This window comes from Bombina bombina, chromosome 12, assembly GCF_027579735.1.
Source record: "Bombina bombina isolate aBomBom1 chromosome 12, aBomBom1.pri, whole genome shotgun sequence".
NCBI lineage: Eukaryota > Metazoa > Chordata > Amphibia > Anura > Bombinatoridae > Bombina > Bombina bombina.
Window position 1 is genome coordinate 74037597 of NC_069510.1, and position 16004 is coordinate 74053600.

Sequence of the window (16004 nt, forward strand, 5' to 3'; positions counted from 1 at the left end):
ATTTTACACTTTTGCTTCTTCGGAGGCTGTTTTTGGGAGAAAGGTTCTTCAGGCAGTGGTTCCTTCCGTATAAAGATCCTGCCTGTCCCTCCCGTCATCTGTGTACTTTAGCTTTGGTATTGGTATCCCATAAGTAATGGATGACCCGTGGACTGACTACACTTAACAGGAGAAAACATAATTTATGCTTACCTGATAAATTCCTTTCTCCTGTAGTGTAGTCAGTCCACGGCCCGCCCTGTTTTTTATGGCAGGTCTAAATTTTAAATTATACTCCAGTCACCACTGCACCCTATAGTTTCTCCTTTCTTGTTTGGTTTTCGGTCGAATGACTGGGTGTGACGTAGAGGGGAGGAGCTATATAGCAGCTCTGCTTGGGTGATCCTCTTGCACTTCCTGTTGGGGAGGAGTTAATATCCCATAAGTAATGGATGACCCGTGGACTGACTACACTACAGGAGAAAGGAATTTATCAGGTAAGCATAAATTATGTTTTTTCTGTGCTGCATGTTTAGCAATTGCTTTTGAATGTACAAATAGATTGTTGCCCTCTGAGCCTTATGTCTCCCAGGACGATGCTGTTCAGGCAATGCCACAGTTTTCTCCTTGAACGTCCCAAGCCTCTATGGTGTCACATGCAGTGCCCTGCAGTTCCTCTCAATCTCTTGGAGGAGTGTATTTGCCTACAGAGTTTGTAACTCCGGTATCCTCTGCAGTATCTCTGGTTTTATCTGGGTTTTCCTTTCCTACAGGGAAATGCAAGAGGACATTATAAGTTTCAGATAGCAAGGTTTCTGCTCCACATTCTGCTTCTCAGGTCCCTCTCTCTCCTAAGTCTGGTGAGGAGGCTTCGCAGGTATTTTCTGAGGGTGAAATCTCAGATTTGGACAGTATAATTCCTTCATCTGATGTCGAAGTTATCTACTTCAGCTGTATGCTTGAACTCCTCCTGTACTGTTAAAGGAGGTTTTGGATACTTGGACGACATCAATATCTCTGTCGTTGTCAACCCTTGGAAGTTTTGTGAACGTTTTAGTTCTATGATTTTCCTACCTATGAGGAAGTCTTTTTAGACGTGCTATGGAGATTTTCCGGGAATAGGAGAAGCTAGGTATTCTCCCTGTCTCCCGTCCTTTTAAAGTATTTTCTGGTCGCTGACTCTATTACAATGCATGGTTCCTTTAGAAGGAGGTTTCTACTATGGATCAGAGAACTTCGATCCCTATGGGGGGTAGCTTGACTCCTTACGGATCCTTGGTTAAGAAGCTGGAGGTTTAATTGTTTCTTCTGAGCAATGCCTTGTCTTTTTAGACTTGCTGTGCTAGCCCACAGAGCATTGTGGCTGAAATCTTGGTCAGCTGAGAAGCCTATTTGTGACTTAGTGGTACAGCCTAGGCTTTATAGTTCTGCAGTTGCAGGTTCAATATTTTATGTTTTCTCCATATCCACGCTTCTGGCTTTCCCTTTCAAGGGTAAGACCTTGTTTGGACTTGGTCTGGCAGAGATATCCTTTGATTTTACTGGTGGAAAAAGTTTTTTTCTAACACACGTCAAGAGAGAGACTAAAAGGAAAGTTTTCCTTTTCTTCTTTCTGCAGGGTCAGTCATGTCTTGTGGAATCCAACCAAACTTAGTCCAACCTAAGATTTCCTCCCAGGGGCAGATTTCTCTTTCTAGAGTATCGGAAATCCAGGTATGATGAGAAGCATTCCTTGAACTGGGTTCAGAACCGTCCTCTCTGGGAGTGATAGTTCCAGTTCCAGTCCCAGTCTGGGATCGGGATCTAGGTATTTACCTAAAGTTTCTTAGGTTCTGACCTTCAAAGTAGTATTCATTCTACTTTGGTTCAAGAGGGCCTGTTCGTAAGGAACATAGACTTGAAGGATGTATATTTATTGTTCCCTTGACTCGGGATCTTGTCAAGTTTCTGAGTTTCATCATCCTAGAAAGACTTTTAGGTCTTGGGGTATTGCAACGGTGCATTAGCGGACATATATGGTTCAGGTGTCATCCTTCCTTTGAGCAATCCCTCTTGCAAGATATTTTGTCCATTCTTCTTTCCCATGGATGGGAAATAAATCGGGAGGAATATTCTCTTGTTCCATCTACAAGGATAATTTTTTTTAGGGACCTCAATAGAATCTCTATCTATAAGTAGATTTCTAACTGAGGTCAGATTATCAATAATTTATTCCTTTTCCTCTCTCTGCAGTCTACTGTCCGGCCAACAGCAAGCTCTAGTGGTCCGGTAGATAGCTTATCCATCCTGCAACCAGAGGGTTGGGAGTTCGGATGTGTCTCAGAGGATAGATCTAGATCTCGATAAGATACTTTCTCCCGTAGTGGTTTTTCCAGGAGGGGTGTGTGCTCTGGAGATATTCTTGGGTGTTGTGACCACGAACGCCAGCCTGCTGGACTGGGGCGCATGGACAAGATCACCTCAATGGCTTACATCAACCATCATGGAGGAACTCGGAGTTCCTTAGCCATGGAGGAGGTGACTTGGATTGTGAGTGGGCAGAGGCTCACATTTCCTGTCTGTCATCCTCTTTCCAGGGGTGGACAATTGGGAATCAGACTTCTGAACAGACAGATATTCACCCCGGGGAGTGGGCTCTCCATCTGGAGGTGTTTTTCATGCAAACCCTCAGATAGGGGGTTTCTGAGGGTGTTTTGGCTGAACGCCAAGCTTCAGAGGCACGGTTCAAGGTCAAATGATCCGCAGACCGCCCTGATAGATGTTCTGGCAGGTTTTTTATTGGAGTTTCAGTCTTGCATACCTTTTTCCTCCGTTTTTGCTTTCCTTTCACAAGTCATTGCTCTATCAAACAGGGGAGAGCGTCGGTGATTCTAATAGCCCTGCTTGGCCTCGCAGGATCTGGTATGCGGATCTAGTGGAGATGTCGTCTTCCCCACTTTGGAGACTGCCTCTGAGTAAGGAACTTCTGATTCAGGCTCCTTTTCTTCATTCCAATCTCGTTTCCTTGAAACTGTCCACTTGGAGATTAAACGCTTAGTTCTTTCTGAGTGTGGGTTTTCTGAGTTGGTCATTGAGACCATGATTCAGGCTTGCAAAGCTGTTACTAAAAAGATTTACCATAAGATATGGCGTAAATATTTTTATTGGTGTGAGTCCAATGGCTACTTTTGGAGTAGGGTCAGGATTCCCAGGATTTTGTCTTTTCTCCAGGAAGGTCTGGAGAAGGGTTTGAAGGGTCAGATTTCTGCATTATCTATTTTGCTACATAAGCATCGGGCGGAGGTGCCATATGTGCAATCTTTTTGTCAGGCCTTGGTCAGAATCAGGCCTGTGTTTAAGTCTGCTCCTTCTTGTTGGAGCCTTAACCTTGTTCTTATTGTTTAGCAGCAGGCTCCGTTTGAGCCATTGTATTCCATAGATGTTAAGTTATCTTGTAAGGTTTTGTTTCTTGTTGCTATTTCTTCTGCTCGGAGACTCTTGGAACTCTCAGCTTTGCAGTATAATTCTCTTTATCTTATCTTTCATGCTGATAAGGTGTTTCTTCGTACTAAGTTAGGTTTTCTTCCTAAAGTTGTTTCGGATAGAAATATTAATCAGGAAATTGTTGTTACTTCTCTATGTCCTAATCCTTCTTCTCATAAGAATTACACAATCTGAATGTTGTGCATGCTCTGAAGTTCTATCTACAGGCGACTAAGGATTTTCGCCAGTCTTCTACCCTGTTTGTTTGTTTCTTTGGGAATCATAAAGGTCAGAAAGCTACAGCTACTTCTCTTTCTCTTTAGCTAAGGAGTATTATTATTTTGCCTATGAGACTGCTGGACAGCAACCTCCTGAGAGAATCACTGTTCATTCCACGAGGGCTCTTTCTTCTTCCTGGGCATTTATAAATGAAGCTTCTGTGGAACAGATTTGCAAGGCTGCAACTTGGTCCTCTTTGCATACTTTTTCAAAGTTTTATAAATTTGATACTTTTGCCTTGGCTGAGGCTTCCTTTGGGAGAAAGGTTCTTCAAGCGGTGGTGCCTTCTGTTTAGGTTCCCTGTCTTGTCCCTCCCTAATCATCTGTGTCCTCTGGCTTGGGAATTGATTCCCAACAGTAATTGATGATCCCGTGGACTCACCATAGCTTAGGAAAGAAAACAAAATTTATGCTTACCTGATAAATTTCTTTCTTTCTCGATGTGGCGAGTCCATGGCCTCGCCCTTTATTTCAAGACAGTTATTTTTGACTAAACCTCAGGCACCTCTACACCTTGTGTTACTCCTTTTTTCTCCATTTTCCTTTGGTCGAATGACTGGGGGTGGTGGAAAGGGAAGTGATACTTTACTTAACAGCTTTGCTGTGGTGCTCTTTGCCTCCTCCTGCTGGCCAGGAGGGATATTCCCAACAGTAATTGATGATCCCGTGGACTCACCATATCCGAAAAGAAATACATTTATCAGGTAAGCATAAATTTTGTTTTTTTAAAGGGACAGTAACTTAAAATATTAAAATTTCAAGATTGCCTTCACAGTTTATTTTTTGAAAGGAATCTAGGTGTTTTATTAAATGCTGATTTCCATTGACTAAATTGTTCCATTTATGCAATTGCCTCTGAGCCCAATGTCTCCTAGGATGATGCTGTTCAGGCAATGCCACAGCTTTCTCCTCAAACATCCCAAGCCGCTATGGCGTCACATACAGTGCTCTATAGTTCCTCTCAGTCTCCTGGTGGAGCTTATTTGCCTGCAGAAATTGCTGTCCAGATATCTTTGCGGTATCTGCTGCATTTTCTGCTTTTCCTATGCTAAAAGGAAAAAAGCAAGAGGAAGATGTATCTGTCTATCTATTTGGTACTTATAGAGCGCAAACTAATCACCCATGAGGGTCTCAAGGCGCTAAGGGAAAGCAGATAGGAGGAGGGGGGGGAGGGGATGAGCATTCAGTTGAATAGCCAGGTTTTGAGGTCCTTTCTGAACTTTGTAAGGGATGTGGATTGTCTGCAGTGCAGCGGGAGGGTGTTCCATGTCTTTGCTGCCATGTGGGAGAAGGATCTTCCGCCCGCTGTGGATTTGCTGATGCGGGGGTTGACTGCGAGTGCTTGGTCGGCCGATCGGAGTTGTCTGGCGGGGGTGTAGAAATGTATGCGTTGGTTGATGTATTTGTGTCCGATGTTCTGTAGGGCATTGAACGCATGGGTAAGGAGCTTGAAGGTGATTCTCTTGTTGATGGGGAGTCAGTGAGGGTTCCTTAGGTGTTCGGTGATGTGGCATTGGTGAGGGATGTCAAGGATGAGTCTGGCTGAGGCGTTCTTGATACGTTGGATTCTCTTTTGGAGTTTGATGGTGGAGCCGGCGTAGAGTGCGTTGCCATAGTCCAACCGGCTGCTGACGAGGGCATGGGTGACTGTTTTCTTGGTTTCGGTAGGGATCCACTTGAAGATTTTTCGTAGCAGGTGAAGAATGTGGAAGCATGTTGAGGTGATGGCATTGATTTGTCGGTCCATGGAGAGTGAAGAGTCCAGGATGAAGCCTAGATTTCATGCGTGGTCGGTTGGGGTTGGAGGGTGATCAAGGGCTGTGGGCCACCAGGAGTCATCCCATGCAGATTTATTGGGTCCGAGGAGGAGGACTTCGGTTTTGTCTGTGTTCAGTTTGAGCCGGTTGTTATTCATCCAGGCAGCGACTGCTGTCAGGCCTTCGTGGACGTTCCTTTTGGCGGTGGTGGGATCTCGGGTGAGTGAGATGAATAACTGGGTGTCGTCGGCATAGGAGACGATGTTGAGGTCATGGCGTCAGACGATGGTGGTGATAGGGGCCATGTAGATGTTTAAGAGGGTGGGGCTCAGCGAAGAGGCTTGCGGTACACCGCAGTTGACTGGTGTGGGTTTGGAGGAGAAGGGCGGGAGTCTGACTTTCTGGGTCCTGCCCGTGAGCAAGGAGGTGATCCATTCCAGGGCTTTGCTGCAGATGTAGGCGGGTTCAGAAGGTGTTGTGGTTGACAGTGTCGAATGCTGCTGAGAGATCTAGGAGGATGAGGGCGGCAGTTTCTCCTCGGTCGAACATGGCGCGGATGTCGTCTGTGGCGGCGAGGAGGGCGGTCTCAGTGCTGCGGTTGCTTCTGAAACTGGATTATGAGTGGTCCAGCGTGTGTTTGGCCTCAATGTGGTCAATAAGTTACAAGTTGATGGACTTCTCTATGACTTTGGCATAAAAGAAGAGTGGAGAGATGAGGCGGTAGTTATTCGGTTCCGTGGGGTCTGCCGAGGATTTCTTCAGCAGGGGTTTTAGTTCTGTGTGCTTCTAGACATCCGGGAAGGTGCCGGTTTTGATGGAGCAGTTGATGGTGCAGCTGAGTTCAGGGCCGATGGTGTAGCTTGCTTTGTTGAATATGTGATGGGGGCATGGGTCCGAGGGTGCACCGGAGTGGATGGATTTCATGATTATGAGGGTGTCCTCTGTGGTGAGGGGGCTCCAGATAGTCCATGTAGGGTGGGGCAGGTGAATTTGGGTGGGGTGTCAGTGGGTGTAGAGGGGTGGGTGGTGGAGGTTGAGTTATGAGACGTGAAACCGTCATAGATGTCAAGGATCTTGAGGTGGGAGTGTGCAGCGAGGGTATCGCAGAGGTCCTGGGAGGGTGGGATATCAGTGGTGTCGCTGTTGGGTTTAGAGAATTCCTTGATGACTGAGAACATCTCCTTGCTGTTGTGTGCATTAGAGTTGATTCTGTCTTGGATGGCTGTTTTTTTGGCAGTTTTAATGAAGTGGTGGTGGGTGGTGATTGCTTCCTTAAAGGCAGCTTTTTCCAGAAGGGTCTTGCTGGATCTCCAGGTTCTTTCCAATCGTCTGCAGTGGCATTTGTAGTCCTGGAGGGCCAGGATTAACCAGCTGGCCTTGTTGATGGTTTGGCGGCTGGACAGTTTCTCGAGGGAGGCAAAGGTATTGGTGCAGTCTGTGATCCAGTGGTGGAGGTTGCAGTGGGAGGAGTTGGCATCTGTGATGGAAACCATTTGTTCCATTTTTCCTTTGGTCAATGAGGGTCAGTTCCTGACTACCATAGACCTGTAGGATGCGTATTTTCAAGTTCCTGAGATTTGCCTTTCTGGACAAACACTTTCAGCTTGTGGCCTTTTCCTTTGGCCTTGCCACGACTCCTAGAATTTTCTCAAAGGTTCTGGAGACTCTCTTGGCAGTACTTAGGTTTCGGGGGAATTGAAGTGGCGCCTTTCTGGCCGACATATTGGTTCATGCGCCACCCTTCAACAAACAAATTCTCAACAGAGATCTTGTTGTCTTTTCTACGTTCTCCCGGATAGAAATTGAATCTGAAAAAGAGTTCCCTTGTTCCATCTACAGGGGTAGTTTTCTTAGGGACCATAATAGTTTCCCTATCTCTAAAAATATTTCTGACAGAGGTCCGAAAATCAAAGATTCTTTTCTCTTGCCTCTCTCTGCAGTCTACTGTTCGGCTATCAGTGGCTCAAGGTATGGTGCTTCTATGGACATCATTCTTTTTGCTCGTTTCGATCTGAGAGTTCTGCAGTTATGCATGCTCAGACAATGAAACGGAGAACATTCGGATCTGTCTCAGAGGATAGATCTAGATCAGTTGACAAGAGACTCTCTCTTCTGTGGTGGTTTTCTCAGGAGCATCTGTCTCGGAACACATGCTTCCTTAGACCTTCTTGGGTGATTGTGACCACAGATGCCAGCCTGCTGGGCTGGGGAGCAGTCCGGGACTCATTAAGGGCGCAAGGGCTATGGACTCGAGAGGAGTCTGTTCTCCCCATAAACACCTTGGAGTTGAGAGCGATTTACAATGCTCTGATGGCTTGGCCTCAGTTGTCCTTAGCCCAGTTTATCAGGTTCCAGTCAGACAATATCACCTCAGTGGCTTACATCAACCACCAGGGAGGAACTCAGAGTTCCTTAGCCATGAAGGAGGTGGCTCGGATTATTTAGTGGGCAGAAGCTCACATTTGTTGTCTTTCTGCTATCCACATTCCAGGAGTGGACAACTGGGAAGCGGATTTCCTGAGCAGACAGACATTTAATCCCGGGGATGGGGCTCTTCATCCGGAGGTGTTCTCCAGGTTAGCCCTCAAATGGGGCATGCCGGAGTTGGATCTAATGGTGTCTTGGCAGAACGCCAAGCTTCCAAGGTACAGTTCAAGGTCAAGAGCGGTTAATGGTCAAGAGATCCGCAGGCCACCCTGATAGATGCTCTGGCGATTCCTTGGGATTTCAGTCTAGCATACCTGTTTCCTCAGTTTGCGATCCTTCCACGAGTTATTGCTTGTATCAAACAGGAGAGAGCATTGGTAATTCTAATAGCTCCTGCATCGCCTCGCAGGATCTGGTATGCAGACCTAGTGAAGATGTCTTCCACCTTGGAGGTTTCCTCTGAGGAAGGACTTTCTAACTCAGGGTCCATTCCTTCATCCAAATCTCGTTTTTCTGAAGCTGACTGCTTGGAGATTGTATGCTTAGTTCTGTCTAAGTGTGGTTTTTTTGAGTCGGTCATTGAGACCATGTTTCAGGCTCGCAAGCCTGTTACTAGAAGGATTTACCATAAGGTATTACATAACTACCTTTATTGGTGTGAATCCAAAGGCTACTCTTGGACTTGGAGTAGGGTCAGGATTCCTAAGATTTTCTTTTTTTCCAGGAAGGTCTGGAGACGGGTTTGTCAGTCAGTATTCTGAAGAGTCAGACTTCTGTATAATCCATTTTGTTTCATAAGTGTTTGGCGGATGTGCCAGATGTGCGATCTTTTTGTCAGGCCCTGGTTAGCATCAGGCCTGTGTTTAAATCTATTTCTCCTCCTTGGAACTTTAATCTCTTCTGTTCGAAAAGTTTCGGAACTCTCGGCCTTGCAGTGTGATTCATCTTATCTTATCTTATCTTTCTTAGTGATAAGGCGGTTCTTCGTCCTAAAGTGGTTTCTGAATAGAAATATTACTTATGAAATTGTTGTTCCAATCGTTTTGTCCGAATCCTTCTTCTCATAAGGAACGTTTGTGCACAACCTCGATGATGTGCATGCTCTAAAATCTACCTACAGACGACTAAGGATTTTTACCAGTCTTCTGTCCTGTTTGTTTGCTTCTCAGGAAAGCGTAAGGATCAGAAAGCTACTGCTACTTATCTTTCCCTTTGGTTGAGAAGTATAATTCATTTTGTTTATGAGACGGCTGGACCGCAGCCACCTAAGAGAATTACAGCTCATTCCACGAGGGCTGGGTATTGGTTCAAATTTATGCTTACCTGATAAATGTCTTTCTTTCCGGATATGGTGAGTCCACGACCCCACCCTTTTAAATAAGACAGTTATTTTTGACTAAACGTCAGGCACCTCTACACCTTTGTATTATTCCTTTTTCCATTTCCCTCCGGTAGAATGACTGGGGTTTGTGGGAAGGGAGGTGATACTTAACAGCTTTGCTGTGGTGCTCTTTGCCTCCTCCTGCTGGCCAGGAGTGATATTCCCACTAGTAATTGAGGACGTAGTGGACTCACCATATTCAGAGAGAAATACATTTATCAGGTAAGCATAAATTTTGTTTTTGTCACTATTTAAACACCTAATAAAACTTAAATAAATACATCTACATGTTATTCTCAGACAAGTCTTTTCTTTGACTGCATCAATCTATCTAACATTTATTTATTGTTTAATGTCCCTTTAAAGAAAAAAAACTTAACAGCTTTTTGCATTTTCTTTTACATTGCCTCTTTTCAACAGCTCACCTGTGTTGTTGAGACCCATGGATAGTGGAGCTGGATCTGCATAAGGCTTAAGAAGGTCATTTTCATAGCCCGTGTTTAGCCACCGATCCTTCATGATTTTCTAAGGTCAGAAATTAAATAGTGTTAAAATGACTAAGTCATTGTCATAAGAAATATTTCCAATGTAAAACGCCGACTGTAGCCTGGCTGCTTAAACAGACATGAAGGTCAAAAAAATGAATCTACTCTTCAAAAATAAAGCAGTTTCATTTTGGACTGACTGTTCTCTTTAAGGTTCTCGTAGCTTTTATCCTTAAAGGGACGGTCAAGTCCAAAAAAACTTTCATGTTTCAAATAGGGCGTGTCATTTTAAACAACTTTCCAATTTACTTTTATCACCAATTTTGCTTTGTTCTCTTGGTATTCTTAGTTGAAAGCTAAACCTAGGAGGTTCATATGCTAATTTCTTAGACCTTGAAGGCCGCCTCTAATCTAAATGCATTTTAAGAGTTTCTCACCACTAGAGGGCATTAGTTCACGTGTTTCATATAGATAAAATTGAGCTCATGCACGTGCACTTACCATGGAGACAGCTCTGATTGGCTAAAATGCAAGTCTGTCAAAAGAACTGAAATAAGGGGGCAGTCTGCTTAGATACAAGGTAATTACAGAGGTAAAACGTGTATAATTATAACTGTGTTGGTTAAGCAAAACCGGCGAATTGGTAATTAAGGAATTATCTATCTTTTAAAACAACAAACAAATCTGGTGTTGACTGTCCCTTTAAAGAAATAAAAACACTGAGATAATTATTTATTTTACAAAAAGCATTAATGTTGCACCCAGGATTTTTAAATCCTTTTTGGGGCATCAATAAAACAGTCTACAGAAGAATGTGGTGTTACAAACATAAATGTTCAAATTAAACTGTTCTATTTAGGAAAATAATATGTTTAGAACAATGTAAAATGTGATTTATCCTACAATATTATGACTGTGTTTAATCTGCACCCATTTAACTGCTTCTACCACACTTACAGCTCTATTTGTTTTATTTAAAAGGACACTGAACCCAAATGTTTTCTTTAATGATTCAGATAGAGCATGAAATTTTAAGCAACTTTTTAATTTACTCCTATTATCAAATTTTCTTAGCTTAGCAACTGGCCCAATTTTGGTTCAGAACCCTGGGTAGTGCTTGCTGATTGGTTGGTACATTTAGCCACCAATCGACAAGCACTACCCAGTTGCTGAACCAAAGTTGGGTCAGCTTGTAAGCTTACATTCCTGCTTTTACAATTAAAGATACCAAGAGAATGAAGCAGAATATATAATAGGAGTAAATTAAAAAGTTGCTTAAAATTGCATGCTCTATCTGAATCATGAAAGAAAAAAAATTGGGTTCAGTGTCCCTTTAATTAATTACTTTTACATAAACTGTACGTGAAGTTGGGTTGATTCAAGGCAAATATAGAAATTTTGATAAAGAATGCGTCACCTCAAGTCTCCATCGTTTTCTTGGGTCCACTTCAAGGAGCTTATTCAGGAGGTTTTCACAGTCGACAGACAGATAAAACGGCACATGATATGGACCGCTGGTAATTTGTTTGTGCAGATCCTAAGTTAAACATCAGAAAGGAAAAGTCAGCAAATTCTAATCTATTTATTTCTGCCCTTTTGTCAGAATGTTATAGATTCTGATACTCAATAATATAATTTTTAGGGATGTGCAATATTGCATAATTACCCAATTGTTATTTCCACTAATGCTTAATATTGCCACGGGCTGTGGCATTCGGCTATATTTGTTCCGCATTTATTAGTGTAAAACTGCAACACACAAATTTCTGGATTTGCACAGATTCTTGTGTTACACTTTTACACTAAGGGCTTAGGTACTATGCAGCATAATCTACTTTTGAACCCTTGCGGGGCGGCTTCCTGCAATGTGAGAAACAGCTTTCACCAGACCGCTGTTTCATAGGTTCTCCTCCAACTTTGAGGGGGCAGATTAATATCACCTGAACATGCTCGCTCAGGGTGATAGACAGACCCTTCTCAAGTGTGAGAGAAGGAGGCGGCATTACACACTAAAGCGAATCCACTGCTTGTGAATGTGAAGCCGTGCAGACAATTTATCAAGTTGAGATCCTTGTCCAAGGCCCTTAGCGCATTCAGTAACAAATGTCAAATTACAAATATTGCACATCTCTAATCATTTCTATGTCACCAAAATCTTCTAATTTTGTTCTGCAGAATGTTTTTTTTTAGACAAATTGGTAACTTACCTCTGCAGTACGTGCAGAAAAGGGCCTGGAGCCTGTGAGCAGTTTGTACAGTGTGACCCCTAGGCTCCAGGTGTCTGCCTTTGGTCCGTTGTATGATGCCCCTTGTAGAACCTCTGGAGCTCGGTATACAACTGCTCCACCAGGGGTTTCCAGATCTTTCCCAATTTGAAAGGCCTCGCTCAAGCCAAAGTCGGCAACTTTGACAGTTCGGTTCTCATCTAATAGGAGATTGCTTGGCTAAAAAAACAAAACACAAAGAGTTATTTAGAAACAGCCCTATCCTGTTGATATTATTATCCTTAACCTGAGGCTTTATATAGGCATGGCTATGAGATGCAAGTTTTTTAGGATTAGATTCTCTATATCGCCTTAGTTCTATCCTGTAAAATTCTTTTATTAGTTTGTAATATTGCTTCACTTTTTAAGTAATTAATACTGAAAGGGCCATTCTGTTTATACCAATAATATTCTTTACATTTTCTTATTTATCTTATCTTCCCCATTTTCTTATTTATCTTGGGTATGTCTGGATTATTACATTTGGAAGATTATGTGCGACCTATCTAAAATTAACATTGATTCAATGTAAGTATATTTTAAAATGTATCTTAAAACATTATTTTAACTTTTTTACATTCACATAGATACAGAGATAAGAATCCATGTTATTAAAAGAGGGGCAGATAAGGTTCCCAGGCAGGGAACAAGTGGGTTGGAAAAGCTCTTCTAAGTATTTATCTTGTCACATTAAAAAGGGACATTAAATACCTGTAACTTTTGTGTAAAACTTGTCATTTCTCTCACACTCCCTAGAAAAGCAAAACCTGTAACTTAGGTTTTCAAAATACGCCAAGTTGCCTAAACCAGCTATTTGATTTGCATCTTTTGCAGGTTACAGAACTTGTTTTTTGGCTTCTTTAGGGACAATGAGACAAGCACAGTATTATACCAAACCAAGAGGTGTTTAATGTCCTTCTGTGTTCTGTAAACTAGATGACTAAATATTTGTCTACTGGTTATATGTGTAACAGAAGCTGCCCCTCACTTATAGAATGGGCTTTCCTATAACTTCACACCTTAGTGAATCTTGCTCATATGAACAACTACTAAGTATACTTAGGGCGAGATTTATTACAAGGCGAATGCCCCGATCGGTTGCAGTGCAGACCTGCTCATTTGAGCTTTCAACTAATATTTATGAAGCAGTGGTTTAAACCACTGCTTCATAAACCCTCTCCTCCAAACTAGAGTTGGTGAATGAAAATTACCCCAGATCCATTCGACCGGGGTGACAAGCCCTACTCTCACGCATTTGGTTGTATGGGAGCGGTATAGCAGGAGTGTTCCCTCGTGCAATGATAAATAAGAGGAACACATTTCCCCACAATATTTTCACTCACAAATTGATTAATCTTGCTCTTAGTCTAAATAAGCTCCATATTATTTTTCTATAACTCTTACCTTGAGGTCTTTGTGTGCCACGTTCATTTGATGAATGTACTGAACTGCACACACGGTCTAAAAAGAAAGTTATATGGAATATAGTTATGACCTGTGTGTAACATTACATGTAAGTGATAATGTATATCTGGTGATAACTAACACTTTATTGTTACCATTAGATCACTTTATTATGATTTTGTTTTGTGTGCGCCCAATAAAACTATTGTATAATATCTGTCCCTTATTCCTAAGGCAATGTGAATACAGCGGGTTTAGGTGAAATCAATGTGTGTAATGTGTATATATTTTCATTTGTAGTCGTTTATTCCCCTATTGATAAAAAAATCTATACCTGGCGAAATAAAAGGCGAGCTTCGTCCTCTTGTAGTCGCCTTTCTGATTGAAAATGGTGATAAAGATCACCTGTGTACAGAGAGAATTGGGAAACATTATTGCAATAGACAGAGAACAAGAGAAACACAAAGTATGGTCCCCTTCCTATCCCTTAAAATTTCCATGCGAATACTTTGTATGCAAACTCAGATGATTTTTTTCTTATATTTTCTAAGCTATGGCGATCCCCAGGACCCAAAGAACCACAACTCCTAAAATTCTAGTTTAGCTCTTATCTGTTCTACATTTGTCTACATCAATCCTGAGATAAACTCATTTCCCTGGCAGTATTCTGTATGGTTACGAAGCTTTAATAAAATGTTCCAACAGCTGTATAAGGATTTATGTAAAGTAAGGAGAACAGAGAGATACAAAAGTATAAACAGCAAAAGGAAAAGATAATAAGAATAAAGAAAAGCACAAGGGTTAAGAGGAAACGTACCTCCACTGACATATTCCATAACAAGGTACAGCACCTTCTTTGTCTCTATAGCTTCATATAGCTTTACTGTAAAGAAGATATAATGATTAAGTATTTGAGAGATAAGTACAACAGGTGTTGTATCACATTGTCTATTAGAAAAACATGGTTGTGTCTGTTTCACAAGGCTCCTCCCTTACCTATGTTGGGATGGTTGAGGCTTCTCAGGAAATTGACTTCTCTGCAAACCTAAAGAGGAGATAAGGAAGGTCATACGTAGACAAAGACTTACAATGGTAAAAGCTATAGAACCTGAAGATCAACACAACCTCCTGTCCCCATCCTCAGCTATCTATGTACAGCCTCTATATTCATCTTTTCCATTTACTTTACTATATCCTACAGTACCGATAGTAATCTTTTAGTCTCCTTTATTGAAGGAGTACCTATGCACTTCTGTGAGCTAGCTGAACACTAGCATTGCTGCTCCTGAGCCTATCTATGTATGCTTTTCAACAAAGGTTACCAAGAGAACAAATAAAATTATATAATAAAAGTAAATTGCAAAGTTGTTTAAAAATCTAAATCATGATTTAATTCTGACTTTACTGTCCGTTACCCAAGAATTACTTACTGTCTCCAGACGAGCAGAATCCAGTCTAGTTAAGTCAACGATCTTTATAGCGACCTGAAAGCAAATAAATATGTATCTATGTAATTATACACTACAAGCTCCAGCTTATGCTGTGTGTAAATAGTTTTTGTTACATAATCATTGAGCTTCGCAGGTACTTACCTGTAACTTTGACTGCATTTCCTGGGCCAGCATTACGGTTCCAAAGCTGCCTCTCCCTATGGTTTTGAAGAGGCAGTAATTCTTGATGTGCAGATGTTCGTCGTTGCTCGTAGCATTGCTCGTAGCATTGCGGCACTGCAACATTTTGTTGCTTTAGCTGCTGCCACTAGCGCTGCCTGACAAGATTTGTGTCACCAGACACTGTCTGCAATAGAGAGATCAAAAGCAGATCATTAGTAATAATGTCCATATTAACTACTGGACCTACATAGGCAGTGCAGACGGTGCCACTGCACAGAGGCCGCGGGCTGGGGACCTACACAGAGTTTTAAACAAAATATGTAAAAAAGTGTTCTGCTTTTTTTTTTTTAATCATGACTGAATATTGTAGTCCCACCCTTTCCAGTATCAGGAAGTGACACTGCAAAGGGGAGCTAAATAACCCCAGAGCAAGCCACACCAAAATGTAAGCACCATGTGTTCCACACAGTGCAGGTTGATCACACAGCAGGACCGCTAACAGGCTTACATTTAGTGTATTGTAGGAAGTTTTACTGCTCATTACTAGAGGATCTCACTATCCCTCTAACCAGACTGTTCTCCAGCTCCTTCCACCAGCAGCAGCAATGTTTACTGAAGTGTTACTGTTCTCAGTCTAGGGGGAACTTAGTTCCACCTGCAAAAATAGTGCAGGAACTCTGTTCCCATGCTTTCCCGCCCAACTTGACCCCTGCTGCTGATACTTTACATGCAGATACTTTAGATTCACTTGTTGTATCTCCAGGTTTATGTGAACAAGCATAAATAAAAAGAGATAAGCGCTCAACCTGGGAACGAACAATAGCATAATAGCTTGTTCTATGGCTAGTTACCACCCTAGAAGCAGCCTCTTTTTGCTCAATATGTACCTTTCACAGAGAAGACAAGAAGCTATAATGCTATTGTTTGTTCCCAGGTTGAGCGCTTCTCTCTTT

At 42.2% G+C, this 16004-nt stretch overlaps 1 protein-coding gene across 1 annotated transcript in view; it reads right to left on the reverse strand.

The window, feature by feature from the left end:
• LOC128642673 (serine/threonine-protein kinase MARK2-like) overlaps positions 1 to 15174 on the reverse strand; it is a 28040-nt gene extending 12866 nt beyond the window's left edge. Inside the window, exons 1-9 of the mRNA XM_053695455.1 lie at positions 15031 to 15174; positions 14869 to 14922; positions 14435 to 14483; positions 14256 to 14321; positions 13773 to 13843; positions 13439 to 13495; positions 11978 to 12214; positions 9711 to 9810; positions 688 to 746 (exon numbers count right to left, since the gene is read on the reverse strand). Coding sequence (XP_053551430.1) covers positions 688 to 746; positions 9711 to 9810; positions 11978 to 12214; positions 13439 to 13495; positions 13773 to 13843; positions 14256 to 14321; positions 14435 to 14483; positions 14869 to 14922; positions 15031 to 15174 — 837 coding nt within the window. The remainder of the gene's footprint in view (positions 1 to 687; positions 747 to 9710; positions 9811 to 11977; positions 12215 to 13438; positions 13496 to 13772; positions 13844 to 14255; positions 14322 to 14434; positions 14484 to 14868; positions 14923 to 15030) is intronic.
• Positions 15175 to 16004: the final 830 nt, after the last annotated feature.